The sequence below is a fragment of the Coenobita brevimanus genome, chromosome 56 (assembly GCF_032717465.1).
Source record: "Coenobita brevimanus isolate Jiangsu-jjx chromosome 56, ASM3271746v2, whole genome shotgun sequence".
Classification (NCBI taxonomy): Eukaryota; Metazoa; Arthropoda; class Malacostraca; order Decapoda; family Coenobitidae; genus Coenobita; species Coenobita brevimanus.
In genome coordinates this window covers 38,746,806-38,757,656 of record NC_137009.1, presented here as the reverse complement: position 1 = coordinate 38,757,656, position 10,851 = coordinate 38,746,806, and the positions used below count along the sequence as shown (strand labels likewise).

Here is a 10,851-nt window from a genome sequence, read left to right as displayed (position 1 = left end):
ACATCTACCAATTACCACCATTCTAAGAGCCATCTACTGCTCAAAAAGGTAGTATTTTTCCAACATCTACCAATTACCACCGTTCTAAGAGCCATCTACTGCTCAAAAAGGTAGTACAGTATTTTTCCAACATCTACTAATTACCCTCATTCCAGCAACCATCTACTGCTCAACATGGTAGTATCCTTCCAACATCTACCAGCAGTTACCTATCGTCATTCTAGCGGTTTCTCATCTACTCTTTATCCGCCTCAGGGTGTGAAGGTCTGCCGTTCCACCAGCTGCCTGAAGAAGCTGTCGGGTTGAGCCATGAGGTCAGCATAAGGTCCCAGTTCTCGTACCCGGCCATCTGCCAACACTGCAATCTGGTCAGCCATCCTGTGAGTTGAAAAATAAATATATCAGTAAATAAATATACAGTACACATACATACAGACATGAATACATACATACACAAATACACTGAATATGATGATGAATATAAATAAATAAAAATCAATATATAGTGTAAATAAAGCCTTCATTATGAGAAAATGTTAAAGTACTGTATGTCAGAGAAGTGATGCTTCTGTATTATGAAATTTAAAATATAAGAAAAATATAATCAGTGACAGAACGAATGACAGAAGCAAACATCAGGATAGGTGCTGAATATTAGTAGCTTTATATTTCCATGAGAAGTCCCATACACAGATAAATGTTTCCCAGCTGACAACCTCACATAAATATCTGCTTCACTGCAGTATCACCTACTTCCTTGAATACGTTAACTCCTGACCTTATTGTTGAGAGGCGGTGTGCGATGGTGATGACAGTACGACCTTTCATTAGTCTCTCCAGCGCCTCCTGCACCTGGCTCTCACTCTCGGCATCCAGCGCACTGCACCACAAATTTTACATCATTGAAGTTGGAAAGGGTATTGGACAAAGCAGGAAGACTAAGTAACATGGAGTGTTTAAAAGTGAATTGACTGGCGAATTAATCATGTTATATGCATTCAAAACCTTCTCTCTCTCTCTCTCATGTTAAGATCACATTACACAGAATGAACCAGAATGTGCTTTCTCTTTCCTCTATTTATTATCCTACAGGGTATTATAATGTAAGTCTTTCAAGTACTATCAAGACCAGATCACCTATCAGAGGGCTAAAGTGTGTGGTCTCTCTGTCTGTCTGTTTCTCTCTCTCTCTCTCACCTGGTGGCCTCATCCAGCACCAAAATCCTGGGGTTAGCCAAAATAGCCCTTGCAATGGCCAGCCTCTGCTTCTGCCCACCCGACAGCATCACCCCGCGCTCCCCAACCAGGGTCTCCAATCCGGCCGGAAAGGAGCGGATGAAGGAGAGTGCGTTGGCTTCAGATGCTGCGTCTAGGAGATCATTTTCTGTCACATCGTTGGGGCTGGCCGAACCATAAAGGAGGTTTTCTCGGATTGTGGTTGAGAAGAGGATGGGTTCCTGTTTGAAACAATGGCTGTGTGTGGTACCATATAGAGTTGAATAATATCATATAACTCTAGCAAGAACATAATACCCAGCAGTACAAAGAGCAAGGCAATCTAGCAGTGGCACCAATGCAACAAATAGCCTTACCAAAATCATGACAGCGGTGTGAATAAAATAAAAACCACTGCACTGAATGTGCCATGAGTGATTTGAGTGAAGATGAAGTATAGCCAAGTGAGGTGGAGGTCCATAACCATGTCAATATCCATCCATCCATCATCCAATCCTACATTGCCCCATGAGGAGCGTAGAAGCCCAAAATAATAAATAAGCTAATAAAAACTGTCTGGCCATAACACGATAAAAATTACATCAACATCATCATCATCGTCTTGAAGACTTCTTTTTCCACCTAAGGATGGAATGAAATAGGATTCAGGGAGCAAAGGGAAAAACAAAACAAAATGACAAAGCTAACCAAAAGTCTGTGCCAATGAATGGGACACACTATCATTTACCTACCGGTACCATTTTAAGCCTCTAGAACCCTGACTCTACCCCACAGGCATAAACATTCACACTTCTGCACATCATACCACATACACTGATAAAAATGGTCTGTCAGAAAGAACGGAATAAAAATAACATCCTATCACAAGTTTTACAGATCTCCGCAGCCCACCTGACTGACGCAAGCAATGATGGAGCGTAGCCAGGTGGGGTCCAGCTGTGTGATGGGTGTGCCGTCGAGGGTGATGGCGCCAGCTTGAGGGTCGTATAGTCGCAGCAACAGCCACGCCAATGTACTCTTACCACATCCACTTGACCCCGCAACTCCAACCACGGACCCTGGTGGAAAATATTCACCATTATCATCATCATCATCATCATCACCACCACCATCACCATCGTCATCATCACCATCATCATCATCATCGTCATCCTAACCCTACTGCCGAGAACCTCAAACTCAAATCCATTCTACAAGCAAAACCTACACACAAATATTCAGTATCAATCACTACTTAGGTGCCTTCTTCCTCACCTGCTGGAACTGACAGATTTAGATCCTTGAACACAACAGCTTCTGATCTGGCTGGGTATGAGAAGGTGATGTTCTGGAATTCTATGTTGCCTCGGAAGGTGTCCAGGGGAAGGCGGAGTCCTGTCAGGGAGGAATGATCACACAGTTTTTTTTTTTTTTACTCAATTGTTTTTCCTTCCTCTGTTCTCTTATATATAAAGAACCTCAAGTATGATGACAGCATATGACTCACATGAATGTGCTCTTCTCCAGTCATCCATCCTTCTTTTAGGAACTTGGGAAGGAGTTGATGGATGTTTGTATATTGGTGCCACTAACTGTTTCTACAGAAGGAAGTTTCTCAGACCTAGAGTTAAATATACATCATCATCTTGACAATAAGAAAAGTTGCAGCTATATATAAGTTATAAGAATACCTAATAATGATATCATCATTATCCCACTTAATTTTTTCACCTGGCCTGAACTGCAAATGAAAAGAAAAACATGATACTGTAGTGGGAAAACTAATCAAGAACATGCCCAATGAAAATGAGCCATACATTCATTTACTCCTCATTCAAGACCCTGGATCCTGATTCCACCTCACAGGCAAAACCATCCACACATACACACCTCATATTATCTATCTATCTATCTATATATAGATATATGTATGTATGTGTGTATATGTATATATATATATACTGTATATATATCCGTCCATCCATCATCCAATCCTACGCTGCCCCGTGAGGAACGTAGAAGCCCAGAGCTAGGCAGTTGGTCCTGACATTTAAGATGAGTGAAATATATATATATATATATAAAAGGTCAATCTGACAACCGTCATATTTAAAAATGGGGTGAAATGATAACAAAAACAAAACAGCCATCTCCTCAACTAACCTCCCTCAGTAGGAATTTTTGGCTGGCGATCAATGAGCTCAAATAGCCTTGTGGACGCCCCCAGACCCTTGTTCATCTCGGAATAGAAACCCGTGACTCCTGCCAGCGCCACCCCAACATACGCCGCATACAGAAGGAACGAGGAGAGTTGGCCTACACTTAGCTGGCCACCGGATACCAGGCTGCCTCCATGATACAGTACCGTCAACAGTAAGATGTTGCCACTCAGGCCTGTCTGTGTGAGATAGGCATTGATTAGAAAGAACAAATGTAATAAAAGAATTATACATTAAGATCCCAGGATCCATAACACATCACTTGGATGAGACACATCTGCATGGGTATGATATAAATTAACACAAACAGCCTAGTGGATATCCCCAAACCTCTACTCATCTTAGAGTAGAATTCCATTCCATCCACTAGAGCCATCCCAACATAGGTGGATGGATGACTGCTGTCCTATGCTTAATTCCCCTCCCAACACCAAGCTGCTGCCATAATGCAACGCCGTCAGCAGTAAAATGTGGTTACTAAATCCTGTCTATGAGGACGGGTGTACAATGGCAATATGTAAATACATTTGGTAAGGCAGTGTTCCATGCCTACAAAGGTCAGCCTTTTTTCACCTGATGGTTATTTTCCAGCTGCAGTCTCCTGCAGAATTTCTGCCAAGTCCCCAGACTATGAAGCCCCATCTCAGGACATAATCCAATCTTTTTTCTTTGCTGGTTCAGAGGGGCAATCACTCCCATGTTCAGTGAACATCATATTGTTTTACTTACCCATGGGAAACCTCCCGAAGTCTGAAGGTTTGAAAGCCATCCCAATTTAATTGTTGCACCTCAGGAGATGATTTACATACTTTATTCTGGCTGACACCAGATTATGTACCTGTCACCGAGAAACCTCCTGAGGTTTGAGAGTTGATCTGTAATCCTCTACATACACCATACATAAAAACACAACTCACCATGCCAAAGAAGATAGCCCTGACCAATGACTCCTGATATGCCAGTGACAGGACATGTGACAGTGCAGATGTGTACCTGGTCACTTCTCGCGCCTCCCGACTAAAACTCCTCACTGTTCTCATGTTGCCCACACGTTCCTCTGCCACCTGTGTTGCTGCCGCCAGGCTGTCCTATACACGGAACGAGGAGTGAAAGGAGTGCACATTATTATACTGCAGCTCATTTCAACTCTTACAGATTATGAGAGAGCTTAAGTAAAATATTGTATTCTTGTTACAGCAAAGATTAAAAACAGTCTCTACTTGGTCAACCATTTCAGGATGCAGATTTAATTTAACAATCTAAGCATGGCATCCTGTCTTCCAAGGGTTAAAAATTCATTAACTTTTTATGATATTAGAATTTTAACTATTATCACTGCTTCTCATGAGGCAACATGGGATTAGATGAATTATCACTGCTACACTCAAATGATTTTATTCAGATGAGTTTCCTATCAAAAATACGATCAAATGAATTTATTCTTTTTAGGAGTGTCATCCTGTCCTACAAAGGTACATTTTCCTAACAGACTCTCAGTACAAAAGGCCTTTCCTATGTTCAGTTATAACATCTGACGGTTACAGGAAAAAAAATAAATTATCATCATACTTTACTCTTCACAGTCATAATCACCAAACTGCTGGAAAAAATATATATTAATAACAGAAATAAAAATCACTGAGTAGAAAAATGTTAGAAAACAGTAAATCAAAACTAACATACTGAAAGACGGCAGTGGCTCACTAACCTGTACAGCCTTAGTAATGCTGCGGACATAACGACCATACCACACTGCTAGTAAGGCCACAGGGGGAACGATGCTCATCCCAACCACTGCCAGTTCCGTCGACATATAAAACTGTCAAAATTATCATGCATCAGAACTGTATGGCTATGCATGATAACTGTTTAGGTTTAAGGGATGCAGTGCAGAGCAAAACATTCAGTGATATGTAGTTCCTTCTTCTAGAGTGTGCACTATACATTACTAGCATATATGAAGGATTTAACGTTCTATACCCCCTCACTCTCTCTCTCACTCTCACTGTAACTCTTAACTGTACCAACATAACAGTAGAAAATCAAGTGTAGAGTATACTGGATACAACAAGGCCAACAGTGATATACATGCAGTTCTCGTACTAAGTCAGAGATGAGTTCTAATAACTGCAACTTTTCCCATACATGTACTGTAAAATGAGGGAAACTGCCAAATCAGTTTTATAGGTACTGTGCCAGTGAAACTTTAGTACTGAGGACTTGACAGCATAAAGTAATACAAATGAGGTGATTTATGACGAGAGCTTTCCATTTTCCTCAAACATATCACTACATAATACTGTGGTAGGTGGGGGGGTAAAACATCCATTCACTCAATGTATTACTACCTTCAGGTATTTCTACACTAAGTGAGAAACAAAATGGCTTCTTGTAGCCCAGAACCATTACTATGCCAGGGTTGTTGATCTTATAGTCCAGGGCATCAGAAATCTACCACCTCTTAACTAACATCTTGAAATGGTTGGTGGCAGTACCTGGAAACTGTCATTACGTGAAAAGACTAATAGGTGCTAACATGGTCAGTGGTCTCTCTATATATATATGGATAAACGTACCATCATAGCAACCCCAGCTAAGGTCATAACAGTGTAGCGGAGACCATCTGAGATATTGGATGTGACGGACTGTGAGACTAGTGCGGTGTCTGCGGAAAGTCTGTTGACAAGTTCACCTGTCTTGTTAGTGTCGAAGAATGCAATCTCTTGCCGCATGATGGCTGAGAACACAGATGATCGGAGGGTGTTGGTGATGCGCTGGCCTGGGAAGTGAGAGAAAATTAACAAACAAAGAGTCATGTTATCTGGTTACTTATCTTTCATTCCTTGCATGCTTTGATCAGTTCATTTAACAGTTTTGCTTAGGGTACTAATAAAGTCTCCTTCTGTTGGGTCTGCTGTGCATTTTGGCTTCAATGTTTCTTTCAACCTAGCATGTGGAGAAATAATTCCAAAAGTCTTTAAAACAGTACAAAAAATATTTATACAGTACAGGTCTCCCTCGTTTTACGCTGTAACGTTTTACAATATTTCGCATTTACGATCCTTCTTCTTTAGTACCAAGTGTTCATTTTACGATTGAGCTCCCTCGCATTTACGACTGGGCATGTGGAAATCCCGCGCTCACAGGCAGATCAGCTAAGAGTTGTGTGGCATACCCACCCCGCCCACACAGTTTCCCGTGCCACCCAAACCTCCACCACCTCTCATTCTCCTGAGTCATCCACCCCTGCCATCCAAACCTCCACCACCCCTCCTGCTTCCTCTCTCTCCATCTCTTCTGTTGAAGAGTGATGGGCTTTGGCCCAGGATGTCTCCTGGCCTCAGAGGAGACATTGAGGCATTATGTCCTCCAGCCTCGGGGGGGACCGACTAAGGGTGGACGGAGCTACAGTACAGTAGGAGGGTACATAACAGTACAGTACAGTACAGTTGTATTTCATGTTGTTTTTGCTATTTCATGTCTTTATGTTTGCAAATGTACATACATACTGTATGTGATTCAGATGCACTACAATACATAAAACATCATCATTATTATTGCATATTAGATCACTTGTATGGGTCTCGGGTTCCTTATACATGAGTCCAGGAACGCATCCCTATTTTTCCAATTAAACCTTAATTTCGCTTTACGATATTTCGGTTTACGATTGCCTGTCTAGGAACGCATACCAATTGTAAAACGAGGGAGACCTGTACCTACAACACCCCCCTCCCCCAAGAACACCCTTAACTCCACATGCCCACTTCACCTATGCCCATACATGAAGCTGCAGGTGAATTTAGGTCACATTTCAATGGACAGAAAATCATGTTCCCTAGCCCTATGGATTACCTGTCCTCAATAGCCCTATGGATTACCTGTCCTCAATATTGGTAATGGATGTATTCCAAAATATTAAAACTTTCTGCATACAACTGGTATTGTAAAGTAAGAGAAACTGGCCATTCAGCTCTATAAGCAGCACTCTTAGTGCAATTTACTACGGCAATTAGAAAATAATTAAATAAATAAATAAACAAATAAAATGGCAATCTGACAATGGGGACTAAGCAGGGATGGAAACAGTATGACAATTATCGTATTTGTACTATAATTCCAGTGCTGTGTACGATGTACTATAATAACATCTGAAAGTACTATAATTCTTATTTCATTAAAAAACACAAAAAAAAACACATTAATTTTGAAATACAACTGTTTGAGCCCTGCTTGAGTGGCCTGGCTTTAAGCCCAAGCCCGAGGATGGGTCATTATGAGCTTCTCAGCTGAGTGATACTGACCTACCAAGGTGAGAAGTAAGGTGGGGGGAGGGGAGAGACAGGTGGACATGGGAGGGAAAGAGGTCGGTGGGGTGGGGGGATATGCCTTTGCTTTGGAGGAGAGAGATGCTGGTGGTCAGGGGAGGAGGGAGAGGAGGACTCAGGGATGGTGAGACCGTGAGAGCCACTGGGGTCAGGGGATTAAGCTCTGTCGAACAGTCTAGCTTTGCTGGACAACAAGCCAATAGGAATAAAGTAAGGATATAAACCAGCATGAAGTTAGCTTCTCATTGGTTAGGGTCACCTTGCTGAAAAGAAACAGAAAACTGGGGTCATGAGGCAGGGTCGTGACCTCATGGGTGATGTGGTAGATCTTCTGATAGTCAGCTTTTGCTGAAGCTAGACCACTAAGAAAGAAGATACCGACATAAGAACATTTATAGAGAGTTTTCATTGGCTATACACACTGCTAAATTCTCAACTCAGAAATAGCGCACGTTAATGAACAACAGCCAAGAAATCATACTGTATTAGGCTAAGGTACAGTAATACATTTTTTTTTTCACTATGTGGAGATAAATTATAATGATGATATTTAAGCACTAAATGGCAGAAATGTGCTTAATTCTTATAAAATAAATGGTTGTATGATAATCTTAGGGAGAATACTATAATTTTGGCCACGCTGTATGATAACCTCAGATCCGAGAATTTCCATCCCTGGGACTAAGCCTATTTTTGTCAACCCACCAGCAATATTCATGAGGTAGACCCGGCCAAAGTTAGCGGCACCGCCAGTAAGGAAGACAGCAGTGAGGGCAACACACACATGCCGCAGGTTGTCCACCACCAGTTCACCCTCAGATGTGTAGATAATGTCCACCACGTGACCCAGGGCATAGGGTACGGCCATCGTCACGGAACTTGATACCGTTAGTAAACCAATGGCACCTGAAGCAAAAGCCTTGACTACAATATTTATTAACAATATAAAGCTCCTATACTCACACTCAGTTCATCCAACATTAGCTTAGTTGACCAAGAATACTAGATTTACCTTAGCTGCTTTAAGTGTTCAACTCTGGGCATAAGATTAACACCAAGGTACCTGAGGACCAGCAGTCCTCCAATGCATCACATGCCTTCATACCAGTATATCTCTACTTTAGTATAAATGTCCACCATCCATATTCAATACGAAAGTTACAGAAAAGAAGTGGGGGAGGGAGTGTGGTAAAGAGGGGGAGAGGGAAAAGATACAGAAAGGAATGAAGATATGAATGAAAGGAAAAAAACTGAAAGTCAGAAAAAGAGAGGGACAGAGAGGTAAAGAGGGAGGGAAGATATGATGGAAGGCATGATGAATGAAAGGAGGAAAGAGAGAGAGCAGCACAGCAAAAGAGAGAGATATTATGGCAAAGAGGATAAGGAGGGAAGATACAAAGGAAGGAATGAAGAATGAATGAAAGAAGGAAGGAGAAAAGCAAGGAGAGAGAGGCAGGGAGAAAGGAAAGGACAGAGTGGCATGAATAAAGGGATGCACAGAGAGGCAGGGAGAAAGGGAAGGACAGAGGGGCAGGGAGAAAAGGAAGGACAGAGGGGCATGAATAAAGGGAAGGACAGAGTGGCATGAATAAAGGGAAAGACAGAGAGAAATGGAGAAAGGGAAGGACAGACAGACAAGAATAAAGGGATGCAAAGCGAGGCAAGGAGAAAGAGAGGGACAGAGAGGCAAAATGGGAGGGAGAGATGAAGTAAATTTATCATCGTACTGAAGGGTTTACATCAACAAAGCTTGCAGTACCTACAGGCCAAAGTCCAACGTTCAGGCTTGGCGAGGGCAAGTAACCGCTTGATCTCTGAGGTCTTGGGGGTCTTCCTGGCTGTATCTGGGGTGTTGGCGGCCTTTCCCCTGGTAGCGGTGAGGTGAACTGATGTGTCTGATACTGCTTCACCTGTCTTGCTGTGCTGCCATCTTACACCTCCTGATGAATAACAAAATTATATCAACACTCAGAATCTACTGTAATGAGGGTTATCTGTATGTCTATTGGCCCATACAAGGCAGTAGATATCAGTAAAGATAAACGTGCGAAGCTATACTCTGTTGTCATCTCTTAACTAAAATGCTGAATTATAACACAAGATTAACACTAAAACATCAGGCTAGTCAAGAAGAAACACTATGAAAAGGTTGTTTTACTTACTGCTTTATTCTGCCAATGAGCTAGGCAAAATAAGCTGGAAAAGGACAAACACCTCCAAGTTAAGGAAGACGATCTCTGGCTAACTACACGAAAGAGAAACTAAGATAAGGGTGTGTGCTGCTGAACCCACCTGAAGTGATGTGGTGAGAGCATCCTAACCGTACACCGTTGATCTCTTCCCTTTGTCTCCGGCCTACTGACACATTTGACTGAAACAACAGCAGAAAAATGTACTCTTTACATAAACAGTATATATGATATTCCCTAAACTAGTAACTGTCTGCTTGGCAACCAGTCACTTAATCAATCAGTCTGGTAATGGCAAAATTCTGATACAACAGGGAGTGACTTACGGTGGTGCTGAGTAGTCTGGTTGGGGTGAGTGCAGGATGACGGAGGGCTAAGAGTACTGTAGTGTCGAGCCGCCCCAGGCATACACACACTCGACTCCACCCCACACACCCCAACATACCCATTCTGAAACACAACATAACACACTGCTTGAAAAAAAAAAGAAAAAGAACAGATAAGACTGGAGTACAAATAGTGTATTTACATCTGAAGCCAAGTTTGAAGATGGTACAGGTAATATGAGGTAGGGTACATGCATTTGCAAAGATATGGTATAACTGTGATGTGGAATCAGAATTCTAGGGGCTTGAATAGTGAATGAACGTGTGTATTGCCCAAGCAACTGGGCAAGCTGCTGATTGGTTCTCTTATCAGGCTTTATCTTGCTCTCTGGACACTATCTCTCCCCCTCCTTAGGTGGGAAGAAGAGATGATGATGATTCCCATTATTAATACTTTTTATTAATACTGTGACTCCTGTGGTTATTACAAAATAACAAATAATTGAAAGAGTTACAGAGAAAGACCTACTATCCAAAAACCTGTACTAGTACTCAGTAGAACAGAGGAGGTATT

The 10,851-nt window shown here is 41.9% G+C and overlaps 1 protein-coding gene across 1 annotated transcript; it reads right to left on the bottom strand.

Annotated features, from left to right (window-relative positions):
* Nucleotides 1-205: 205 nt before the first annotated feature.
* On the bottom strand, nt 206-10,394 carry LOC145401781 (ATP-binding cassette sub-family B member 10, mitochondrial). Its single transcript, XM_080273959.1, has 13 exons — nt 10,278-10,394; nt 10,055-10,133; nt 9,526-9,702; nt 8,468-8,668; nt 6,011-6,213; nt 5,143-5,253; nt 4,352-4,522; nt 3,379-3,613; nt 2,491-2,610; nt 2,128-2,294; nt 1,198-1,457; nt 779-880; nt 206-378 (listed from the first exon to the last, which is right to left on the bottom strand). The coding sequence occupies exons 1-13, from the start codon at nt 10,392-10,394 to the stop codon at nt 252-254; spliced, it is 2,070 nt and encodes a 689-aa protein (XP_080130085.1). The 3' UTR covers nt 206-251.
* Between the last annotated feature and the right edge of the window lie 457 nt (nt 10,395-10,851).

Coding starts and splice junctions, on each gene's coding strand:
- LOC145401781 (XM_080273959.1), bottom strand. CDS start 10,394: ATGTTGGGGTGTGTGGGGTGGAGTCGAGTGTGTGTATGCCTGGGGCGG. Junction 9,703..10,054: donor CTCTCACCACATCACTTCAG/GTGGGTTCAGCA, acceptor GTTATTCATCAG/GAGGTGTAAGATGGCAGCAC. Junction 3,614..4,351: donor GGGCTATCTTCTTTGGCATG/GTGAGTTGTGTT, acceptor TATCTCACACAG/ACAGGCCTGAGTGGCAACAT.